At 41.0% G+C, this 25,995-nt stretch overlaps 1 protein-coding gene across 2 annotated transcripts in view; it reads left to right on the top strand.

Annotated features, from left to right (window-relative positions):
* The window catches only part of LOC123732929 (scavenger receptor cysteine-rich type 1 protein M130), a 137,460-nt gene that overhangs the window by 103,516 nt on the left and 7,949 nt on the right, over positions 1 to 25,995 (top strand). Inside the window, exons 1-6 of one of the 2 annotated variants that reach the window (XM_045712249.1) lie at positions 12,380 to 12,764; positions 23,652 to 23,681; positions 23,913 to 24,221; positions 24,680 to 24,709; positions 24,941 to 25,243; positions 25,671 to 25,976. In XM_045712249.1, the coding sequence (XP_045568205.1) occupies positions 24,017 to 24,221; positions 24,680 to 24,709; positions 24,941 to 25,243; positions 25,671 to 25,976 (844 nt within the window). In that variant the 5' untranslated portion in view covers positions 12,380 to 12,764; positions 23,652 to 23,681; positions 23,913 to 24,016. Of the gene's footprint in view, positions 1 to 12,379; positions 12,765 to 23,651; positions 23,682 to 23,912; positions 24,222 to 24,679; positions 24,710 to 24,940; positions 25,244 to 25,670; positions 25,977 to 25,995 lie in introns of those variants that run through there. The other variant, XM_045712247.1, reaches the window with a different exon arrangement.

Below are 25,995 nucleotides of genomic sequence, written 5' to 3'. Positions count from 1 at the left end.
AGTACCGCCACAAAATTCTTTTTTTCTCTCAGGTTTTCTCAGGTTTTTGCCTGCCATATGAGTTTTGTTATACTTACAGACACCATTCAAACAGTTTTAGAAAATTCAGAGTGTTTTCTATCCAAATCTGGTAATAATATGCATATCCTAGCTTCTGAGTTGGTGTAGGTGGCAGTTAAAAATGGGCACATATTTTTTTCAAAATTCTCAATACTGCCCCCTAGCCCCAACAGGTTTTAAGCCAGTACATGTCCAGGCCCATCTGAAGTTTGCTAGAGAGCTCTTGGATGATCCCGAAGAGGATTGGGAGAATGTCATATGGTCAAATGAAAACAAAATATAACTTTTTCGTAAAAACTCAACTCGTCGTGTTTGGAGGACAAAGAATGCTGAGTTGCATCCAAAGAACACCATACCTACTGTGAAGCATGGGGGTGGAAACATCATGCTTTGGGGCTGTTTTTCTGCAAAGGGACCAGGACGACTGATCCGTGTAAAGGAAAGAATGAATGGGGCCGTGTATCGTGAGATCTTGAGTGAAAACCTCCTTCCATCAGTAAGGGCATTGAAGATGAAACGTGGCTGGGTCTTTCAGCATGACAATGATCCCAAACACACCGCCCAGGCAACGAAGGAGTGGCTTCGTAAGAAGCATTTCAAGGTCCTGGAGTGGCCTAGCCCGTCTCCAGATCTCAACCCCATAGAAAATCTTTGGAGGGAGTTGAAAGTCCCCAAAACATCACTGCTCTAGAGGAGATCTGCATGGAGGAATGGGCCAAAATACCAGCAACAGTGTGTGAAAACCTTGTGAAGACTTACAGAAAACATTTGACCTGTGTCATTGCCAACAAAGGATATATAACAAAGTATTGAGATAAACTTTTGTTATTGACCAAATACTTAATTTCCACCATAATTTGCAAATAAATTCATTAAAAATCCTACAATGTGATTTTCTGGATTTTTTTCTTCTCATTTTGTCTGTCATAGTTGAAGTGTACCTATGATGAAAATTACAGGCCTCTCTCATCTTTTTAAGTGGGAGAACCTGCACAATTGGTGGCTGACTAAATACTTTTTTGCCCCACTGTATGTTGTATTGATCTGATCTTTAATAGACTATGGCAGTATAGCATATGGTTCAGCAGCCCAGACTTCATCTGTAATAGACTATGGAAGTATAGCGTTATTTAATTAAATAAAGATGGGCATCGAGAGCATCCTGACCGGTTGCATCACTGCCTGGTATGGCAATTGCTCGGCCTCTGACCACAAGGCACTACAAAGGGTAGTGCGTTCGGCCCAGTACATCACTGGGGCTAAGCTGCCTGCCATCCAGGACCTCTACACCAGGCGGTGTCAGAGGAATGCCCTAAAAATTGTCAAAGACCCCAGCCACCCCAGTCATAGACTGTTCTCTCTACTACCGCATGGCAAGCGGAACCGGAGTGCCAAGTCTAGGACAAAAAGGCTTCTCAACAGTTTTTACCCCCAAGCCATAAGACTCCTGAACAGGTAATCAAACGGCTACCCAGACTATTTGCATTGTGAGCCCCCCCGCCCCCAACCCCTCTTTTTACGCTGCTGCTACTCTCTGTTTATCATATATGCATAGTCACTATAACTATACACTCATGTACATACTACCTCAATTGGGCCGACCAACCACTGCTCCCGCACATTGGCTAACCGGACTATCTGCATTGTGTCCCACCCACCAACTCCTCTTTTAAGCTACTGTTACTCTCTGTTCATCATATATGCATAGTCACTTTAACCATATCTACATGTACATACTACCTCAATCAGCCTGACTAACCGGTGTCTGTATATAGCCTCGCTACTGTATATAGCCTGTCTTTTTACTGTTGTTTTTATTTCTTTACTTACCTATTGTTAACCTAATACCTTTTTTGCACTATTGGTTGGAGCCTGCAAGTAAGCATTTCACTGTAAGGTCTACACCTGTTGTATTCGGCGCACGTGACAAATACACTTTGATTTGATTTGATTTGATTCTGCTGCCCTAGCTTCAGGGAGAAGCTGGTTCCACCATTGGGGTTCCAGGACAGAAAAGAGCTTGGACTGGGCTGAGTGGGAGCTGCCCTCCCTCCAAAGTGTTCTTGGTTGAAAAAAATCAGGAAGTGTACGTCACTTTCTCTTCACCAGAGCTCAGATTGTGTCATTGTTAAAGCTGCCCTCCTTCGGGCTTACGAGTTGGTTCCAGAGGCATACAGACAACAGTTCCATAAATTAGGAAAGACAGAATCACAAATCCATGTTGATTTTGCAAGAAAACAAGCATTTCTTTTTGATCGTTGGGGTGGTTCTCAAGAGGTCAAGCACCTTGAGGATTTGGAGGCTCCTACTGCTCAAGCAGTTCAAGAATTACTTTCACAAAGGGGTTTCTACCTACATTCATGAGCACAAGGATCTCACTCTTGAGAAAGCTGCAGTCCTTGAAGATGAGTTTGTGTTGACACATTAATTAAACTAGCTTCACAAACAACTCACCCAGTAGTTATCCCTAGACAAAAGCAATCCAGAGAAGACACCTCCTACTGCGAGGTTTCAGTCTATTTCTACGGTGCCCAAAGACAAGGATGGGCAGAAAACTGGTTCTTTGTATCCGCCAGTTTGTTATTTCCACCATAATAAAGAACGCGTTGTCTCTCAGTGTCCTAAACTGAATCAGAAAAATTAAAATGAGAGAAAAAGTTTGTTCTTGTGGGAGCACTCCAGCCTGTCAAGACCCTGGTTGGGACACCATCATGTTCATTAGTGTCATTTTTATCAATAGAGGGGTCATAGTAGTTTGTAACCATTCGGACCCAACAGATGAGTTTGTGAGAATAGTGATTTTTGGGATGTCTCATGGTCTGACAAACATCGCTCTAGCGAGGTTACTTTGTTTTAACTCCTAAAAAGGTTTTGTATCAGATTTGTATGGTTTTGGATCAGATTTGTAGGGTTTGGATCAGATATGTATGGTTTTGGACCAGATTTGTTTCAAACATGTTTGTGTCTCTGCAGAGTGGCGATGCTGTTAAGCAGCCGGTGAAGATACTGCGAGACACTGGGGCAGCCAAATCCTTCATTTCGGAAGGTGTTTTGCCTTTGTCTGACAAGTCACCAACTGGTTACAGTGTGTTAGTACAAGGCCTGGAGATGGGTTGCATGGAAGTTCCTTTGTGTAATGTGGAACTCGAATCTGATCTTGTTTCAGGTTCCCCTATCATTGGGGTGAAGTCTAGCCTACTAGTGAACGGGATCTCATTAATTTTGGGCAACGATTTCTGTTGTTTGTAAGAAACCCAGAGTAGAGGGACTTAAAACCTCTTGGAACGCTCGTCCCGTATGCGGGATCAACATCCAGCGTAAAATCATTTCGCCATATTCATCACCGAACAATAGAAAAATGTCATTTTTTTTTTCAAATATAGGACTATTTTATATCGTTTTATAGATACACCTCTCCTGAATCGAACCACGTTGTCCGATTTCAAAAAGGCTTTACAGAAAAAGCAAAACATTAGATAATGTTAGAGGAGTATATCGTCAAACTATTCACATAGCCATTTTCCGACCAACCACATGCATCACAAATAACCAAAAAACAGCTAAATGCAGCACTAACCTTTGACAATCTTCATCAGATGACACTCCTAGGACATCATGTTACACAATACATGCATTCTTTTGTTCGATAAAGTTCATATTTATATATAAAAACAGCATTTTACATCGGCGCGTGATGTTGAGAAACTATTTGCCCTCAAATGCATCCGGTGAATCAGCGCTACAATTTACTAAATTACTATTCGAAAACATTTTTAAAATGTAATATTGTCATTCAAAGAATTACAGATGAACATCTCGTGAAAGCACCTGCATTGCCAGATTTAAAAATAACTTTACTGGGAAATCACACTTTGCAATAAAAGGGGACGCTATGCTCAGAAAAATAGGCTAGCAATACAGGTCAGCGCCATCTTGGAACAATCGAATATCAAATCTACTCTTGTATACTATTGTAAATATTCCCTTACCTTTGTTTATCCTGTTAGGGCTAGGGGGCAGTATTGACACGGCTGGATAAAAAACGTACCCGATTTAATCTGGTTACTACTCCTGCCCAGTAACTAGAATATGCATATAATTATTGCCTTTGGATAGAAAACACTCCAAAGTTTCTAAAACTGTTTGAATGGTGTCTGTGAGTATAACAGAACTCAAATGGCAGGTCAAAACCTGAGAGATTCCTTTACAGGAAGTGGCCTGTCTGACCATTTATTGTCTTTCTTTGACATCTCATTCCAAAACAAAGGATCTCTGCGGTAACGTGACACTTCCCACGGCTCCAATAGGCTCTCAGAGCCCGGGAAAAACCTGAATGTCGTCATTCCAGCCCCAGGCTGAAACACATTATCGCCTTTGTCAAGTGGCCGATCAAGGGACTGTGGGCTTAGGCGCGTGCACTGGCCGCCCCCGTCTTTGTGTTTTTTCCTCTGTTTACCGAAAAGGAGATTCCCGGTCGGAATATTATCGCTTTTTTACAAGATAAATTGCATAAAAATTGATTTTAAACAGCGGTTGACATGCTTCGAAGTACGGTAATGGAATATTTAGATTTTTTTTGTCACGAATTGCGCCATGCTCGTAACCCTGATTTACCCTTTAGGATAGTGTCTGGAACGCACAAACAAAACGCCGCTCTTTGGATATAACGATGGATTATTTTGAACCAAACCAACATTTGTTATTGAATGAGAAGTCCTCGGAGTGCATTCTGACGAGGACAACAAAGGTAATAACATTTTTGTTATAGTAAATCTGATTTTGGTGAAGGCTAAACTTGCCGGGTGTCTAAATAGCTAGCCTGTGATGGCTGGGCTATGTACTTAGAATATTGCAAAATGTGCTTTCACCAAAAAGCTATTTTAAAATCGGACATATCGAGTGCATAGAGGAGTTCTGTATCTATAATTCTTAAAATAATTGTTATGCTTTTTGTGAACGTTTATCGTGAGTAATTTAGTAAATTGTTAGTAAATTCCCCGGAAGTATGATAGTTCTGAACGTCACATGCTAATGTAAAAGCTGTTTTTTGATATAAATATGAACTTGATTGAACAAAACATGCATGTATTGTATAACATAATGTCCTAGGGTTGTCATCTGATGAAGATCATCAAAGGTTAGTGCTGCATTTAGCTGTCTTCTGGGTTTTTGTGACATTATATGCTAGCTTGAAAAATGGGTGTCTGATTATTTCTGGCTTGGTACTCTGCTGACATAATCTAATGTTTTGCTTTCGTTGTAAAGCCTTTTTGAAATCGGACAGTGTGGTTAGATTAACGAGAGTCTTGTCTTTAAATAGCTGTAAAATAGTCATATGTTTGAGAAATTGAAGTAATAGGATTTAAGGTATTTGAAAATCGCGCCACTGGATTACACTGGCTGTTGCGTAGGTGGGACGAATTCGTCCCGCCTAGCCCAGAGAGGTTAACTTCATCAGAAGGCACTTCCAGGGATCCCAGGTCCCCAACAAATGTAGTTTTGTTCGAAAAAGTTAATAATTTATGTCCCAATAGCTTCTTCTTGTTAGCGCGTTCCGAAGGCACCTCAAAATGTTCCGTCGTGCGCGGGACTTCTCCTCACGAAAGCCCCCCCCCCCCCCAAATATTTAAGTTCGTTCAAACATGTCAAACGTTGTATAACATAAATCTTTAGGGCCTTTTTCAACCAGAGCTTCAATAATATTCCATGGGGACGGTTGCATTGTCTTTCAAAACGTTTCGAAAGGGGAGGGTAGCAAGGGGCGCCCGCATCATAATGGTGATGGCCCTCCCCATGTGACCAAGATCAACAGCCACTCATTCGGTCAGTTTTCACAGTAGAAGACTCAAACCTCTTTGTAAAGACTGGGGACATCTAGTGGAAGCCATAGGAAGTGCTCAATGAATCCTAACTCACGGTGTGATTTATAGGCAAAGTGCTGAAGTTGAGTCCGCAAATCAGATTTCCACATCCTGTTAGAAACTGTCTCGGGGTTTTGACTGCCATATGAGTTCTGTTAACCTCTATGGGCTAGGCGGGACGAATTCGTCCCACCTACGTAACAGCCACTTGAAGCCTGTGGCGCGATTTTCAAAACCTTAAAAATCATATTACTTCAATTTCTCAAACATATGACTATTTTACAGCTATTTAAAGACAAGACTCTCGTTAACCTGTTAGGGCTAGGGGGCAGTATTTGCACGGCTGGATAAAAAAATGTACCCGATTTAATCTGGTTACTAATCCTACCCAGTAACTAGAATATGCATATACTTATTATATATGGATAGAAAACACCCTAAAGTTTCTAAAACTGTTTGAATGGTGTCTGTGAGTATAACAGAACTCATTTGGCAGGCAAAACCCTGAGACAGATTCTGACAGGAAGTGGATATCTGATGTGTTGTATTACCTTTAAACCTATGCCATTGAAAAACACAGGGGCTGAGGAATATTTTGGCACTTCCTATTGCTTCCACTAGATGTCACCAGCCTTTACAAAGTGTTTTGAGTCTTCTGGAGGGAGATCTGACCGAACAAGAGCCATGGAACGAAGATGGCCCATTAGACACCTGGCGCGCGAGTTCATGTTGGGTACCCTCGTTCCAATACGTTATAAAAGAGAATGCATTCGTCCACCTTGAATATTATTCATGTTCTGGTTAAAAAAAGGCCCTAATGATTTATGCTATACAACGTTTGACATGTTTGAACGAACGTAAATATATTTTTTCCCCTCGTTCATGAAGTGAAGTCCGGCGGGCTTAGATCATGTGCTAACAAGACGGAGAGTTTTGGACATAAATGATGAGCTTTTTTGAACAAAACTACATTCGTTATGGACCTGTGATACCTGGAAGTGACATCTGATGAAGAGAATCAAAGGTAATGGATTATTTACATAGTATTTTCGATTTTAGATCTCCCCAACATGGCGGCTAGTCTGTATCGCAACGCGTATTTTTCTGGGCGCAGTGCTCAGATTATTGCAAAGTGTGATTTCCCAGTAAGGTTATTTTTAAATCTGGCAAGTTGATTGCGTTCAAGAGATGTAAATCTATAATTCTTTAAATGACAATATAATATTTTACCAATGTTTTCTAATTTTAATTATTTAATTTGTGGTGCTGACTTGAATGCCGGTTATTGGAGGGAAACGATTTCCTGAACATCAACGCCACAGTAAAACGTTGTTTTTGGATATAAATATGAACTTGATAGAACTAAAAATGCATGCATTGTCTAACACAATGTCCTAGGAGTGTCATCTGTTGGAGATTGTAAAAGGTTAGTGCATAATTTCAGCTGATTTTATGTTTTTGGTGACGCCTGTCTTTGAATTGGCACAACATTACACACAACTCTTGTAAATGTACTGTCCTAACATACTCTAAATTTATGCTTTCGCCGTAAAACCTTTTTGAAATCGTAAAACGTGGTTAGATTAAGGAGATGTTTATCTTTCAAAGGGTGTAAAATAGTTGTATGTTTGAAAAATTTGAATTTTGACATTTATTTGGATTCAAATTTGCCGCTCTTGAAATGCACCTGCTGTTGATGGAGTGCACCACGGGTGGGACGCTTGCGTCCCACCTAGCCCATAGAGGTTCATCTAACCACACTGTCCGATTTCAAAAAGGCTTTACAACGAAAGCAAAACATTAGATTATGTCAGCAGAGTACCAAGCCAGAAATAATCAGACACCCATTTTTCAAGCTAGCATATGTCACAAAAACCCAGAAGACAGCTAAATGCAGTACTAACCTTTGATGATCTTCATCAGATGACAACCCTAGGACATTATGTTATACAATACATGCATGTTTTGTTCAATCAAGTTCATATTTATATCAAAAACCAGCTTTTTACATTAGCATGTGACGTTCAGAACTAGCATACCCCCCGCAAACTTCCGGAGGAATTCGCTAACATTTTACTAAATTACTCACGATAAACGTTCACAAAAAGCATAACAATTATTTTAAGAATTATAGATACAGACCTCCTCTATGCACTCGATATGTCCGATTTTAAAATAGCTTTTTGGTGAAAGCACATTTTGCAATATTCTAAGTACATAGCCCAGGCATCACGGGCTAGCTATTTAGACACCCGGCAAGTTTAGCACTCACCATAATCATATTTACTATTATAAAAGTTTGATTACCTTTTGTTGTCTTCGTCAGAATGCACTCCGAGGACTGCTACTTCAATAACAAATGTTGGTTTGGTCCAAAATAATCCATCGTTATATCCGAATAGCGGCGTTTTGTTCGTGCGTCCCAGACACTATCTGAAATGGTAAATCAGGGTCGCGCGCATGGCGCAATTCGTGACAAAAAAAATCTAAATATTCCATTACCGTACTTCGAAGCATGTCAACCGCTGTTTAAAATCCATTTTTATGCCATTTTTCTCGTACAAAAGCGATAATATTCCGACCGGGAATGTCCATTTAGCTAAACTGAGGAAAGTAAACAAAGCTTTCGGTCGACGCGGGCACGAGCCTGAGTCTCACAGTACTGTAACCAGCCACTACCCAAACGCGCTACTTTTTTTCAGCCAGAGCCTGCAAAGCCACGATTCAGCTTTTTGCCGCCTTCTGAGACCCTATGGCAGGCGTAGGAAGTATCACGGGACAGCTAAGATCCTCACTCTTCAATAAACAGAGACAAGAAGAACGACACCTTGTCAGACAGGCCACTTCCTGCCTGAAACCTTGTCAGGTTTTTGCCTGCCAAATGAGTTCTGTTATGCTCACAGACACCATTCAAACAGTTTTAGAAACTTTAGGGTGTTTTCTATCCATATGTAATAAGTATATGCATATTCTAGTTACTGGGTAGGAGTGGTAACCAGATTAAATCGGGTACGTTTTTTTATCCAGCCGTGTCAATACTGCCCCCTATCCTAAACAGGTTAAACTCACAGACACCATTCAAACAGTTTTAGAAACTTTAGGGTGTTTTCTATCCACATCTATTAATTATATGCATATCCTAGCTTCTGAGTTTGAGTAGGAGGCCGTTGAAAATGGGCACGTATTTTTTTCAAAAATCGCTGTAGCGCCCCCTATCCTGGGCGTGCGTCAAGAGGTTAATGGATTATCAGAAATGTACACTAGAGTTTTTCCAGTATGTGCCATTACGGGTGTTATGATTAAGAAAGTTCCCTGGTGCAAGTCTACTGTTGAACAGGATGTTGGATCTGTCTGAGATGTGTATGTGTGGTCCGGATTTCTGTAAAACTATTGAGATGATCTCTCCTTTAAAAACCCAAAGGTGAGTGAGTTTGTAGGACCACTGATGGACAAGAGGGCCCCTACAGTTGATGTCTAAAGATGTTTGTAGGACCACTGATGGACGAAAGGGCCCCTACAGTTTATGTCTAAAGATGTTTGTAGGACCACTGATGAAAGAGAGGGCCCCTACAGTTGATGTCTAAAGATGTTTGTAGGACCACTGATGGAAGAGAGGGCCTCTACAGTTGATGTCTAAAGCTGTTTGTAGGACGGCTGATGGAAGAGAGGACCTCTACAGTTGTTGTCTAAAGATGTTTTCCTCTCCCCTCTTATTGGTCTCGTCCAGAGAAGAAGACTTTGTGGGATACTTTGACAGCGATGGTGTTCTGATTTTCACGGCAGTAATTCTGTTCTGTTTCTTCTGGGCAAGACGATTGGCCCAGTGTATCTTCAAATGTGGTTCCACTTACAGTTCAACAAGATACTGAGGTTGGCTCACGATGGTAGTATGACAGGCCATCTTGGGGTCAACAAGACGTACGACTGTATCTTGTGTAACTTCTTCTGGCCTCCTCTGAACAGGATGTTGTGGCTTACTGTCAATCCTTTCACGTTTGCCAGCGGATGGTTAAACCGAACCAAACAGTGCCCAAAGCAAAGAATGGTAACTAGTTTCTCTTAAACATCAGGTGCGCTGCCACTCATTTCCCTGAGGCCAGAAGAAGTTACACTCTGGAAAATCACTAGAGTACAGTCCAATCAAATCAAATTTAAAGTAACACAAGAAATGTACATAACAATAACGAGGATATATACATGGGGTACCGGTAGCAGCAGTGGGGGAGGGGTGGGGGTCAATGTAAATAGTACAGGTGGCCATATGATTAGTTTAGCTTTTAAGCAGTCTTATTGCTTGGGGGTAGAAGCTGTTAATGAGCCTTTTGGTCATAGACTTGGCACTCTGGTACCGCTTGCCGTGCGGGAGCAGAGAAACAGTCTATGACATGGGTGACTGGAGGCTTTGACAATTTTTTGGGCCTTCCTCTGGCACCGCCTAGTATATAGGTGCTGGATTTGAGGAAGCTTGGCCCCAGTATTGGTCCGTACGCATTACCCTCTGTAGCGCCTTACGGTCAGATGCTGAGCAGTTGCCATACCAAGCAGTAATGCAACCGGTCAGGATGCTCTCGATGGTGCAGCTGTATACGTTTTTGAGGATCTGGGGACCCATGCCAAATCCTTTCAGTCTCCTGACGGGGAAATGGGTTGTCGTGCCCTCTTCAGGACTGTCTTGGTGTGTTTGGACCATGATAGTTTGTTGGTGATGTGGACACCAAGGAACTTAAAACTCTCAACCCGCTCCACTTCAGTCCTCCTCCCTATAGGCTGTCTCATCGTTGTCGGTGATCAGGCCTACCACTGTTTTGTCATCAGCAAACTTAATGATGGTGTTGGACTTGTACTTGGCTGCGCAGTTGTTTGTGAACAGGGAATACAGGAGGGGACTAAACACGCACCCTTGAGGGGCCTCAGTGTTGAGGATCAGCGTGGCGGATGTGTTGTTACCTACCCTTACCACCTGGGGGCGGCCCATCAGGAATTCCAGGATCCAGTTGCAGAGGGGGGTGTTTAGTCCCAAGGTCCTCAGCTTAGTGATGAGCTTTGAGGGCACTATGGTGTTGAACGCTGAGCTGTTGTCAATGAACAGCATTCTCACATAGGGGTTAATTTTATCCAGGTGGGAAAGGGCTGTGTGATTGAGATTGCATCATCTTTGGATCTGTTGGGGCGGTATGTGATTTGGAGTGGGTCTAGTGTTTCAGGCATGATGGTGTTGATGTGAGCCATGACCAGCCTTTCAAAGCACTTCACGGCTACAGAGGTGAGTGCTACGGGTTGGTATTCACTTAGGCACAGAGACTATGGTGGTGTGTTTGAAACATGTAGGTATTACAGACTCGGCCAGGGAGAGGTTAAAAATGTCAGTGAAGACACTTGCCAGTTGGTCAGCGCATGCTTTGTGTACACATCCTGTTAATCCTTCTGGCCCCTCTGCTTTGTGAATGTTGACTTGTTTAAAGGTCTTGCTCACATCGGCTTCGGAGAGCGGGATCAAACATGTCCGTGGTAAGGACAACTTGGTTTATGATTGTCTTTCAAGGTTGGGCAGTCATGTGTTAGCCAGTGTGTGGCCCTGGCACACATTTTGTTTTAACTGCATGTTTTTCCGTATTGAAGATGAGTTTTCTTTTAGTTGGGCTCGTCCCAAGAGGATGAGTTACAGAAATGTACAAAGATTTTTCAATTTACCTTGGTTTTTCCAAAACTTCAGAGTTTTAGGTAACTATAAGAAAGAAAAGCTAAGACAACTTTTAAGAGAATATATATATATATATATTCTCTTAAAAGTTGTCTTAATAAACAAAAACAGTTGAATAAATAAACAAAAACAGTTGTTTTGTCTTATGAGAGAACACAAGTCTCCCAACATTACTGGACAAAAACAAAGTGGACTGGGTTCAACTGAGTTCAACTCAATAACTGCCAGTAAAACTGTCATGGCCCTGATCCAACCAGTTCCCATCAACATGACTGTCTGGGTGCGCCCACAATGGAGCCCTATTCCTTATATAAGTCACTGTTTCTAGAAGTAGTGCACTATGTAGGGAATAGAGTGCCATGTTGACCAGAGATTCAGTTTACTTAACTTGACCCTGTTCCTGCACCCCACTCACTCCTCACTCTCAGTTAAACAAATAGAGACGTCCGTTCACTATCAGTTCATTGGTAAACACCACCATGAGTGTCCTCAGCTACGTGTCCAGAAATACATATTCAGAACTTTGTTATTCCTCCTCCTCAGACCCCTCCCCTTATTCTGGACCACTCCTTGGTCTGAACTGGTTTTGATCATGTGTGTCATCCCAGTGATTGAGAAGTGAACAGGAGTTTTATTTACCCAAAGATCCTGATGAAATGTGGGATGATTCATTAAGTGGGAAGCAACCAAGTCGTGAGGGGTGAGGAGGAGGAGTGAGGCTTGACTAGGTTACTGTTGCAACATGACTAGGGGGATGGGTGATTTCTGAATCAGTGTGTATATAAGAGTAAGCAATATTCAAACCTCCAGTTCCATTAGCAAGCTGTGATTGTGATATGAAGATGCAGAAGTCTGTCTCTGTCGTTCCTCTGCTGTTGCTCCTCTGTCTGTCTGGGGTAGGGGTCACCAAAGGTCAAGGTGTAGAGGTCACTAAAGCTAAAGCTGTAGATTTCAAGACAGAATTCGAGGTCAAAACACCAGCAGACGGAAAGACAGATGGACAGAGAGACTCTGAGCCGGACCTCTGGGCTGAGCTGAGAGCGCTGAGAGACATGGTGGTGGAACAGAGAGTGGAAAAAGAGTGGAAAAGAGTGAGGCTGTCACGCAAAGTCAACTGGAGGAGGTGAAGACACAGAATTCAGGTAATAAGAGTTGCCACAATGCAAAAAAAATTACATATTTCCTAGAGTTACAAAGTTAAAATGACTTGTTTTGAGTCACTCTCACTTACCCAGAAAACATATTTACTTGTATTGAGTCACTTTCACTTACCCAGAAAACATATTTACTTGTTTTGAGTCATTCTCACTTACCCAGAAAACATATTTACTTGTTTTGAGTCACTCTCACTTACCCAGAAAACGTATTTACTTGTTTTTAGTTGTCTGGGCTTTCAGAAGGATCGGACCAATACGCAGCATGATCGTAGTTCCACATCTTTTATTTCATCGTGAAAATAAATGCCATATACAATAAACTTGAAAATACGAAAACAATAAAGCCGTGACGCAGAGCAGGCATTCACTACTCACAAAATTAACAACCCACGGCATACAATTGGAAAACCCCCTACATAAATATGGTCTCCAATCAGAAGCAATAAGAAGCAGCTGCCTCCAATTGGAGATCAACCCAAACAAAACCCGACATAGAAACAGAAAACCTAGAACCCAAAACATAGAAATAACAACCCAGACTGTCAACCAAACACCCCCTGGCACGCCCTGACCCCTCTACTATAGAAAATGACCTCTTACACTGGTCAGGACGTGACATTAGTTAATTTTTCTTACCCAGAAAACGTATTTACTTGTTTTTAGTTCATTTTTCTTACCCAGAAAATCAAGTTGATTTGTTTTAAACAAACACCGTTGTAAATCAGTTTTCGCTCTCCTGCGCCAGACTTCTCTGCCGCCAGTACGCACCATGCTACACAGCAGACTGATCTGTTTTGAAAAACTCAGGAAACTGCTCAAAGGGCAGCAACGCTTCACATAATGTGTCCTATAATAAAAGGGTATATTAGACAACTTTAATAATGTCTGGATGCCTTATATGGAATACTGTGCAACAAAAGGAGTCTCTATTTAAAACATGCCCACTTCATGTTTTCAATAGCTGTTGGGTTGTTCAGTCCTGCCCTGGTGGTCTGCTGTCCTGTGGATTGTCCCTCTGGCCTTGACCTAACACACCTGAAACCAATAATGAATGCTTCACTAAAACCCTAAAGCTGAGTGGGATGTGTTGGGTTGGGGTACGGCAGGGCAGTGGACACATAGGGACAGGACAGGGAGACCCAGCTATATTGTGTGGAAGTTAAGAGCTCTACAGTACTACTAGGTCATATGAGATTAATTGTGTTGTTTGTGTTAATGTATGTGTAGGTGTTTCCAAACCTTTCTCTTGGGATAAAAACATCAATAAAAGGTGGGAAGGAAATTGTGTTGGAGAGAGAATTGAGTTATGTTCTAGACTGGTGGGGGTCAGGGAGAGAGTTGAGTTATGTACTAGACAGGTGGGGGTCGGGGAAAGAGTTGAGTTAAGACTCGTGCAGCAGTGGAGAAAGTACTCAATTGTCATACTTCAGTAAAAGTAAAGATACCTTAATAGAAAATGACACAGTAAAATATTACTTGATTTAAAGTCTAAAAGTATTTGGATTTAAATATACTTATTAAGTATCAAAAGTAAATGGAATTGTTAAAATGAACTTAAGTATCAAATGTAAAAGTATAAACCATTTCAAAATCTTAATTTTAAGCAAAGCAGACGTCACAATTTTCTAGTTAAAAAGAAATTTGACAGCCCGGTGCAAGCTCCAACACTCAGACATAATTTACAAATTAAGCATTTGTGTTTAGTGAGTGTTTGTGTTCTGCCAGATCAGAGGCATAAGGGATGACCAGAGATGTTATCTTGATAAGTGTGTGAATTAGACCATTTTCCTTTAAAAATGTAACGAATACTTTTGGCAGTCAAGAAAAATGTATGGAGTAAAAAGTACTTCAGGAAGGTAGTGAAGTAAAAGTAAAAGTTGGCAAAAATATGCATAGTAAAGTACAGATACCCCAAAAAACGACTTAAGAAGTACTTTAAATTAATTTTACTTAAGTACTTTACACCACTGGACTGGTGGAGGTTGGGGAGTGAGTTGAGTTATGTACTAGACTGGTAGGGGTCAGGGAGTGAGTTGAGTTATGTACTAGACTGGTGGGGGTCAGGGAGAGAGTTGAGTTATATACTAGACTGGTGGGGGTCAGATAGAGAGTTGAGTTATGTACTGGACTGGTGGGGGTCAGGGAGAGAGTTGAGTTATGTACTAGACTGGTGGGGGTCGGGGAGAGAGTTGAGTTATGTACTAGACTGGTGGGGGTCAGTGAGAGAGTTGAGTTATGTACTAGACTGGTGGGGGTCAGGGAGAGAGTTGAGTTATGTACTAGACTGGTGGGGGTCAGGGAGAGAGTTGAGTTATGTACTAGACTGGTGGGGGTCGGGGAGTGAGTTGAGTTATGTACTAGACTGGTGGGGGTCAGGGAGTGAGATGAGTTATGTACTAGACTGCTACGGGTTGGACAGTGAGTTGAGTTATGTACTAGACTGGTAGGGGTCGGGGAGTGAGTTGAGTTATGTACTAGACTGGTAGGGGTCGGGGAGTGAGTTGAGTTATGTACTAGACCAGTGGGGGTCGGGGAGTGAGTTGAGTTATGTACTAGACTGGTAGGGGTCGGGGAGTGAGTTGAGTTATATACTAGACTGGTAGGGGTCGGGGAGTGAGTTGAGTTATATACTAGACTGGTAGGGGTCGGGGAGTGAGTTGAGTTATGTACTAGACTGGTAGGGGTCGGGGAGAGAGTTGAGTTATATACTAGACTGGTAGGGGTCAGGGAGTGAGTTGAGTTATGTACTAGACTGGTGGGGGTCTGTCGTCCAGGCGGCCCTGTTAGCAGTAGTGGGTTCTGGGTAAAATCTCTGGGGAAGCCAATCCAGAAAAAAATGTATTGTGATAATTGCGTTGTTTGCTCTATAACCTGTTAGTTTATATGCCTTGCGAACGTGATATATAAGCCTAAAGGCCGAGACAGTAAGAAGACACTGCGGCAGAAGAAATTTGTCACCATTGTTTCATCACAAAACCAGAGAGCAACATCTGTCCTGTGAAGTCCACACAACATATTACATGTAACAAACAGTTACATGACCTACAGCATGGGGTAATGCAAGGTAATGTTTCTGACATTTTCTGACTACTAAACAACTATTGATTTAGAACCACAGAGATACCGCAAGTCACAAAGAAAACAGGATCTGCCTCCACTATTCCAGCACCATTTACACTTTAACATTTCAACATCATCAAATCACCTCTGCTTAGTCTAATACAGTGACAACTAAACAGTTCCGAAAATGATTTAGTCCAATGCCATCCAATGCCATCCTCTTTCATGTGTCATACACGGTCTATGACTCTATCATACAGTACACGATTTTAGTTGTTGTTGTCCTAGGCTATCTAAAATGCTTTCTCGCTAGCCCAACTTCCTTTCATGGGCTAGTTAACATTAGCATACTACATCTATCTACATGTTGAACTTCCATCCTCTCAGCCAATTGATGAATTTATGGTTGGATCAGAATCGCTGTTATAATCATTGGCCTGTATGGAGAATTAAGTAAAACTCAAGTCCAAATCCCTATCTCCATCTATGGCTAATTTAGTAAAGGGACGATATTAGCTCGCTAGACAACAACACAACAAGATGCATTCAATTTTTTTCTGTCATTAATGACGTTTTGGCTTGTGATGTGATTGGTCTGAAGCCAAATCCAAACTTGCTTCCCTTGACACTTTTTTTGTTGTTGAGCCAGGACCATTCACAGCTGAGCTCACTCAGTTTAGCTCAACGCTGATTGGCTATTCATTTATTAATTTTTTATAAAGGGAGGCCAAATGCTCGTTGGCTTCTCTTGCATTCAATGCTATGGTCGACAACAATGTCATACTCTTTCTGACCAGACAGCATCAGATCGATACGCTACACAAACTGAGAGTGGCGCTGTTTTGTTCGCTCAGATGCTTTTTCCGGTGAGATACATCCAGCATCTTTAGAATTGAAGGACATTTTTGAAACACAGAGTAACAAAATATAAAATAAATAAAAAATCTTTCCTCTGCATCCTGTTCTGGATTTAATTTGACACAGAGGATGTCTTAATAAAGACAATCAAAAGTTCAAGGGATACTTCTGGATTTTGGTGATAAGGCCCTTTTGCTACTTCCCAGAGTCAGATGAACTTGTGGATATCATTTCTATGTCCCTGTGTCCAGTATCAAGGTAGTTTAGATAAAGGGCCTCATTGCCAACATCCTGAAGTATTCCTTTAAGTCTTTGTCCTATATTTGTAAGAGTTGTTCATTTGTTAGACTACTGGTTAAAGATGCAACGCAATATTGATTATTGAATTACCCTTTGATCTAGTTCAGTCTTATCAATCACTTAAACATAAAGTATGTAATAATGATCTCTTACATAGCTTGATGACTGTGGGCATTTTAGCTTATTTTTTGTTGTTCTATGTGCTAGAAGGGTCATGGGTCATTAGATTGTTGTTCTATGTAGAGACGCCTAGAAGGATCATGGGTCATATTAGATTGTTGTTATATATAGAGATGGCTAGAAGGGTCATGGGTCATATTAGATTGTTGTTATATGTAGAGATGGCTAGAAGGATCATGGGTCATATTAGATTGTTGTTATATATAGAGATGGCTAGAAGGGTCATAGGTCATATTAGATTGTTGTTATATATAGAGACGGCTAGAAGGGTCATATTAGATTGTTCTATATCGAGATGGCCAGAAGGGTCATAGGTCATATTAGATTGTTGTTCTGTATAGAGACGGCTAGAAGGGTCATGGGTCATATTAGATTGTTGTTGTAAATAGAGACTGCTAGAAGGGTCATAGGTCATATTAGATTGTTTGGAAATGTAGGAAATGAGCTTTCAATTCCCCAAAACATTCTAAGGTTATGTAAAACCAAAGTTGCTCCCCTGGATGGAGGCATACACTAGTGCACCCCTTGGGGTCCCGAGGACCAAGTTTGGGAATCCTTGTTCTAGTCATGCGTCTGTGACACAAGTTTACCACCAAGTGGCCATACGAGGAACAGTCCTGTCAGTGTGTTTTTACTGCTGGCTCAAAACAACACGTGACCTGCATACATGATATGATTAATGTGTGATCATTTTGCAGATAATTTTGCTTATTTTAGCCTAAAGACTCGATACAATTGGGGTAAGATAAATTAATAAGATGTCTAACCAAGACAAATTGTCTAGTGCACTGGCAAATAATGGCAGATCATGTTGCTGACTTTAACATAAAAAAGGCTTGAAACAGGTCAGAATATCATAATGACACGGCTGGATAAAATCTGATTTTGGTGAAGGCTAAACTTGCCGGGTGTCTAAATAGCTAGCCCGTGATGGCTGGGCTATCTACTTAGAATATTGCAAAATGTGCTTTCACCAAAAAGGTATTTTAAAATCGGACATATCGAGTGCATAGAGGAGTTCTGTATCTATAATTCTTAAAATAATTGTTATGCTTTTTGTGAACGTTTATCGTGAGTAATTTAGTAAATTGTTAGTGAATTCGCCGGAAGTTTGCGGGGGGTATGCTAGTTCTGAACGTCACATGCTAATGTAAAAAGCTGTTTTTTGATATAAATATGAACTTGATTGAACAAAACATGCATGTATTGTATAACATAATGTCCTAGGGTTGTCATCTGATGAAGATCATCAAAGGTTAGTGCTGCATTTAGCTGTCTTCTGGGTTTTTGTGACATTATATGCTAGCTTGAAAAATGGGTGTCTGATTATTTCTGGCTGGGTACTCTGCTGACATAATCTAATGTTTTGCTTTCGTTGTAAAGCCTTTTTGAAATCGGACAGTGTGGTTAGATTAACGAGAGTCTTGTCTTTAAATAGCTGTAAAATAGTCATATGTTTGAGAAATTGAAGTAATAGGATTTTTAAGGTATTTGAAAATCGCGCCACTGGATTACACTGGCTGTTACGTAGGTGGGACGATTACGTCCCGCCTAGCCCATAGAGGTTTTAAACAGCGGTTGACATGCTTCGAAGTACGGTAATGGAATATTTAGAATTTTTTTGTCACGAAACGCGTCGGGCGCGTCACCCTTCTTTACCCTTCGGATAGTGTCTTGAACGCACGAACAAAACAGAGGATATTTGAACATAACTATGGATTATTTTGAACCAAACCAACATTTGTTATTGAAGTAGAAGTCCTGGGAATGCATTCTGACGAAGAACAACAAAGGTAATCCAATTTTTCTTATAGTAAATCTGACTTTGGTGAGGGCTAAACTTGGTGGGAGTCTAAATAGCTAGCCCGTGATGGCTGGGCTATCTACTCAGAATATTGCAAAATGTGCTTTCACCGAAAAGCTATTTTAAAATCGGACATAGCGATTGCATAAAGGAGTTCTGTATCTATAATTCTTAAAATAATTATGTTTTTTGTGAACGTTTATCGTGAGTAATTTAGTAAATTCACCGGAAGTTTGCGGTGGGTATGCTAGTTCTGAACGTCACATGCTAATGTAAAAAGATGGTTTTTGATATAAATATGAACTTGATTGAACAAAACATGCATGTATTGTATAACATAATGTCCTAGGATTGTCATCTAATGAAGATCATCAAAGGTTAGTGCTGCATTTAGCTGTGGTTTGGGTTGATGTGACATTATATGCTAGCTTGAAAAATGGGTGTCTGATTATTTCTGGCTGGGTACTCTGCTGACATAATCTAATGTTTTGCTTTTGTTGTAAAGCCTTTTTGAAATCGGACAGTGTGGTTAGATTAACGAGAGTCTTGTCTTTAAAATGGTGTAAAATAGTCATATGTTTGAAAAATTGAAGTTTTCGGATTTTAACCTCTATGGGAGTTTTCGGATATTACCCTCTATGGGCTCAACAGCCAGTGTAATCCCGTGGCGCGATATTCAAATACCTCAAAAATGCAAAACTTCAAATAATAATAATAATAATAATAATAATCAGACACCCATTTTTCAAGCTAGCATATAATGTCACATAAACCCAAACCACAGCTAAATGCAGCACTAACCTTTGATGATCTTCATCAGATGACAACCCTAGGACATTATGTTATACAATAAATGCATGTTTTGTTCAATCAAGTTCATATTTATATCAAAAACCAGCTTTTACATTAGCATGTGACTAGCATGTGACTAGCATTCCCACCGAACACTGCCGGTGAATTTACTAAATTACTCATGATAAACGTTCACAAAAACATAACAATTATTTTAAGAATTATAGATACAGAACTCCTCTATGCACTCGATATGTCCGATTTTAAAATAGCTTTTCGGTGAAAGCACATTTTGCAATATTCTCAGTAGATAGCCCAGCATCACAGGGCTAGCTATTTAGACACCCAGCAAGTTTAGCACTCACCAAAGTCAGATTTACTATAAGAAAAATGTTATTACCTTTGCTGTTCTTCGTCAGAATGCACTCCCAGGACTTCTACTTCAATAACAAATGTTGGTTTGGTCCCAAATAATCCATTGTTATATCCAAATAGCGGCGTTTTGTTCGATGCGTTCAAGACACTATCCGAAAGGGTAAATAAGGGTGACGAGCATGGCGCATTTCGCGACAAAAAAATTCTAAATATTCCATTACCGTACTTCGAAGCATGTCAACCGCTGTTTAAAATCAATTTTTATGCCATTTTTCTCGTAAAAAAGCGATAATATTCTGACCGGGAAATCGTTTTTAGTACAAAGAGAGTGAAAGTAAAAGCATGCTATCCCCTCATGCACGAGCCTCAGTCTAATGGCCCTCTGATAGAGCACTTGCCAAACGCGCTAATGTGTTTCAGCCTGGGGATGGAATTACATCGTTCAGCTTTTTCACGCCTTCTGAGAGCCCATGGGAGCCGTAGGAAGTGTCACGTCATGCCAGAGATCCCCTGTATTTGTTAGAGATGATCAAGGAGGGAAAGAAATTGTCAGACAGGCCACTTCCTGTAAGGAATCTTCTCAGGTTTTGGCCTGCCAAATGAGTTCTGTTATACTCACAGACACCATTCAAACAGTTTTAGAAACTTTAGGGTGCTTTCTATCCAAAGCCAATAATTATATGCATATTCTAGTTACTGGGCAGGAGTAGTAACCAGATTAAATCGGGTACGTTTTTTATCCGGCCGTGCAAATACTGCCCCCTAGCCCCAACAGGTTAAATCGGGTACGTTTTTTATCCGGCCGTGAAAATACGGCCTCCTATCCATAACAAGTTAAGTTAGCACAGTTGAAAACTGTTGTTCTGATTAAAGAAGCAATAAAACTGGCCATCTTTAGACTTGTTGAGTATCTGGAGCGTCAGCATTTGTGGGTTCGATTACAGGCTCAAAATGGCAAAAAACAAAGAACTTTCTTCTGAAACTCATCAGTCTATTCTTGTTCTGAGAAATGAAGGCTATTCCATGCGAGAAATTGCCAAGAAACTGAAGATCTCGTACAACGCTGTGTACTACTCCCTTCACAGAACAGCGCAAACTGTCTCTATCCAGAACCGATAGAGGAGTGGGAGGCCCCGGTGCACAACCGAGCAAGAGGACAAGTACATTAGAGTGTCTAGTTTGAGAAACAGACACCTCACAAGTCCTCAACTGACAGCTTCATTAAATAGTACCCCCAAAACACCAGTCTCAACGTCAACAGTGAAGAGGCGACTCCGGGATGCTGGCCATCTAGGCAGAGTTGCAAAGAAAAATACATACCTCAGACTGGCCAATTAAAAGAAAAGATTAAGATGGGCAAAAGAACACAGACACTGGACAGAGAAACTCTGCCCAGAAGGCCATCATCCTTGAGTCGCCTTTTCACTGTTGACGTTGAGACTGGTGTTTTGTGGGTACTATTTCATGAAGCTGCCAGTTGATGACTTGTGAGGCGTCTGTTCTTGTTGACCATTCATGCTAATGTTGGGTGTTTGAGCTAGTGCCCAATAGACTCCCATTCAATCCTTGAAAGAGTGCTCTCCTTGTCCCAGAATCACCCAGAATGCACAATGCGGCCCATGGATGTTTTACAGGCACCGTTTCCCATCTCCTCAAAACTATATCTGCAGTTGCGAATGTTAGAATCCACTCTGTGAGGCACATCAATCTGTAGGTTGAATATGGTGAGATTGTGGACTCCTAAATTGATAGTGCAGTTCGTTTAGGTGATTTAACAGCTAGTTAGCTACTTCACATGCTGATATTGTCTTTGGTATTATTGTGTGTAGATACGTTTAGCTACCAGCCAGCCAGCCCATACAGAGAGCATTGCATTGTGGATTTTGTAGTCGACTTGAGCTGCAACAGATTTCCTCAACGATTTTCCATCTTGCTACCAACCTTATAACGCCAAAATGAAAAATTTGTTTACAAAAAGTATTGTTCTCACATACTAGCATTATTTAACAATATCAAGTAAAGGAATGATTGGTGTAGATTTTCATCTTGTATTTCATGACTATCTTTATTCTTAGGTTGAGTCAGTTTGTCGTTATGCGTCCTTGTCGATTGATGGCCTAATTAATTATTTTGATGCCTTTTATTTCAATACATATACAGGATTTATCTGGCATAGTTTACATTCACATTCAGCTGTTTTATGCTCCGGTGTCTTTCACATTGATGTGGGTATTTGAAGTCGGCCTTTGAAGTGTGTATTATACATCTATTTCATTGTACTGTTCCAACAGTAGACTAAATGTGTCAATGTAGCCTATATATGATGAGGTTGAGTAGTACATTCTACACTCCATTCCACAGACCTTTAAACCTAATATAAACCTAATATTGCAGTGATAATGTCTGGGGGCATTTTTGTTAATTTTGCATTTCTCCAAATAGTATTGTAGAGTTTTTAAGTACAGTAAATTATCTGGTGTGGGAATTTCTACACACCCCATTTAGCAATACCCTAGGTTGAGCAGTATTTCTACACACCCCATTTAGCCATACCCTAGGTTTAGCTGTATTTCTACACACCCCATTTAGCCATACCCTAGGTTTAGCTGTATTTATACACACCCCATTTAGCCATACCCTAGGTTTAGCTGTATTTATACACACCCCATTTAGCCATACCCTAGGTTTATCTGTATTTATACACACCCCATTTAGCCATACCCTAGGTTTAGCTGTATTTCTACACACTCCATTTAGCCATACCCTAGGTTTAGCTGTATATCTACACACCCCATTTAGCCATACCCTAGGTTTAGCTGTATTTATACACACCCCATTTAGCCATACCCTAGGTTTAGCTGTATTTCTACACACCCCATTTAGCCATACCCTAGGTTTAGCTGTATTTCTACACACCCCATTTAGCCATACCCTAGGTTTAGCTGTATTTCTACACACCCCATTTAGCCATACCCTAGGTTTAGATGTATTTATACACACCCAAACAACTTCAAGTGGCTATGGGACACAGAAGAAGAGGGAAGAAGAGTGAGAGAGAAGGGGAGGAGAGAGAGGGAGATGTTAACAGAGAGAGTGCTGACAGACTAACATGCTGTGATCTGAATATCTTTTCAGAACTGACTTCTCACCAGTGATGTCATCATAACCTGTAACCTTTTCCACTCTTGGTTCGGCTCAGCTTGACCCTGACCTCTGAAACTAATGATTGAAAAACAGACGAAATCAAATGTATTAAATGATATATAAACCAATCTGCAAAGAGAGGTTCACCTTTCCATGGAACGGGAATGTGTGTACACATGGGTGTTGTTGCACCATACCAACGATAAGCCTGTCTCCTCCATCACATCATGAAAGGTCATGTTGATGTTCATTTAACCTCTGTCTCTCTCTTCCTCTGACTCATCCCTTTCTCCTTTGTTTCTCTCTATCTCTCTGTCTCTTTCTCTCTCTTTCTCCTCTTTCTCTCTCTTTCTCCTCAGATCTCCAGGCTCAAAGCGTCAGTCCACCAGGTAGGTAGAGTATAAATTTACCGGGATTATAGCAGTTCAATATTAGTCAACTTTATTATCCCACATGGAAAAATTCATGTTTCCATACAAACCATTCTAAACCCCAATAACAAGTACTGTTTTATGGAACTACTAATACTTGTCAACCACAAAGCACTACTGCTGTTAGAATAACAGAATCACTGTCATCATCTGTCCTCACCACTGTGTTTTCCTCTCTGCTGTTTACAGCTGAACTCTCAGTCAGACTGGTGAATGGGACCACTTCCTGTTCTGGGACAGTGGAAGTCTTCTACAGAGGAGAGTGGTCAGGTGTATGTACTGGGTGGTGGAGCATGAGAGATGTTATGGTTGTGTGTAGAGAGCTGCACTGTGGGGATGCTGTAGCTGTATCTACAGGAGGTCTGGTTGAAGACGGAAGACGAGGAGTCTCCATAAAGAGTTGCAGGGGACATGAGTCTACTATTACAGAGTGTGGCTTCAGAGAAGGAGGACCTGGTTACTGTGATGGTAGAAATTATCATTATGTGATCTGTTCAGGTAAGAGACATGTATTATTCAAGAAACATTTGTACATTATTTTGCATGTAGAATGTTTTATCCTTTTCAAAAGAGAGTGGGCTGACAGACTAACATGCAGTTAACTGAATATCTGACTTCTCATCAGGGATGTCATCATAACCAGTAACCTTTTCCACTCTTCCACTTTTGGTTCAGCTCAGCTCAGCTTGACCCTGACCTCTGAAATTAAGAAAAAAAAAAACAGACAAAACCAAATGTATTAATTAAAAATAAACTAATCTGCAAAGAGTTGGAAGGGGAATGTGTTTACACATGGGTGTTGTTGCACCATACCAACGATAAGCCTGTCTTCTCCATCACATCATGAAAGGTCATGTTGATGTTCATTTAACCTCTGTCTCTCTCTTCCTCTGACTCATTCCTTTCTCCTTTGTTTCTCTCTATCTCTCTGTCTCTTTCTCTCTCTTTCTCCTCAGATCTCCAGGCTCAAAGCGTCAGTCCACCAGGTAGGTAGAGTATAAATCTACAGTGGTTATAGCAGTTCAATATTAGTCAACTTTATTATCCCACATGGAGAGATTCATGTTTCCATACAAACCATTCTAAACCCCAATCACAAGTAGTGTTGTATGGAACTACTAATACTTGTCAACCACAAAGCACTACTGCTGTTAGAATAACAGAATCACTGTCATCATCTGTCCTCACCACTGTGTTTTCCTCTCTGCTGTTTACAGCTGAAGACTCAGTCAGACTGGTGAATGGGACCACTTCCTGTTCTGGGACAGTGGAAGTCTTCTCCAGAGGAGAGTGGTTCGGTCTATGTCCTGGGTGGTGGGGCATGAAAGAGGCTAAGGTTGTGTGTAGAGAGCTGGACTGTGGGAATTTTGTAGATGTATCTAGAGGACCTCTGGTCGAAGATGGAAGAACAATATATGTCAGCTGCAGTTTATATGGAGATGAGTCTATTGGACAATGTTACAAAAATGAAGGAAGTAAAAACTGTAATGGTGGATATTATCATCATGTGACCTGTTCAGGTAAGAGACTGGTCATATTGAGAGATTTATTTATACATTATACAATATTACCATGTATCATGTTTTATGTGTTTTTATTTCATTTAAATAGAGGGAGAGATGTCAGATGTATTTAAACATTATATTTGTGTTTGTCATATTGGTTTATGGGAGATGTTCATGGGCAGATCATTGTAGTTCAGATGGTACTGAAGTGAAGCTGCCTGATGGATGTCCAGCTGTTTATTTTCTATAAAGTGAAGTGAACTTATTCCTGTCTCCTGCCTGCATTATTCCCAACCCTATCCTGAGTGACTAAGAACCCATTTCTACCTCTTACAGTATCAAACATAGCAAACTACAATATTTTATCCAACATATTTGTGTTTGTCCTTGACAGTGTCATCAACAAAACTGATTGAATGTTCAACCAACTCTTTTTCTCCAGAGTCTGTGCGGCTTGTGGGTGGAGCTGGTCTCTGCTCTGGGAGAGTGGAGGTGAAGTCCAATCAGTCCTGGGCCTCAGTGTGTGAAGCTGACTTTGACTGGCGAGATGCAGAGGTAGTCTGTGGGGAGCTTGGCTGTGGGGCTCCTGCAGCTCTACAGGGGGGGCTCTATGGAGAAGGTAAGGGTCAGACCTGGGATAAAGAGTTCCAGTGTAAAGGCAAAGAGTCCCTTCTCCTGGACTGTGACACCTCAGACAGAGAAAACAACACCTGTCTACCTGGTAATGCTGTTGGACTCACCTGCTCAGGTAAGAAACAGTTTTTCTC

The sequence above is a fragment of the Salmo salar genome, unplaced genomic scaffold (assembly GCF_905237065.1).
Source record: "Salmo salar unplaced genomic scaffold, Ssal_v3.1, whole genome shotgun sequence".
Classification (NCBI taxonomy): Eukaryota; Metazoa; Chordata; class Actinopteri; order Salmoniformes; family Salmonidae; genus Salmo; species Salmo salar.
The sequence above is the reverse complement of the archived record's forward strand: the minus strand, read 5'-3'. Positions and strand labels throughout refer to the sequence as shown.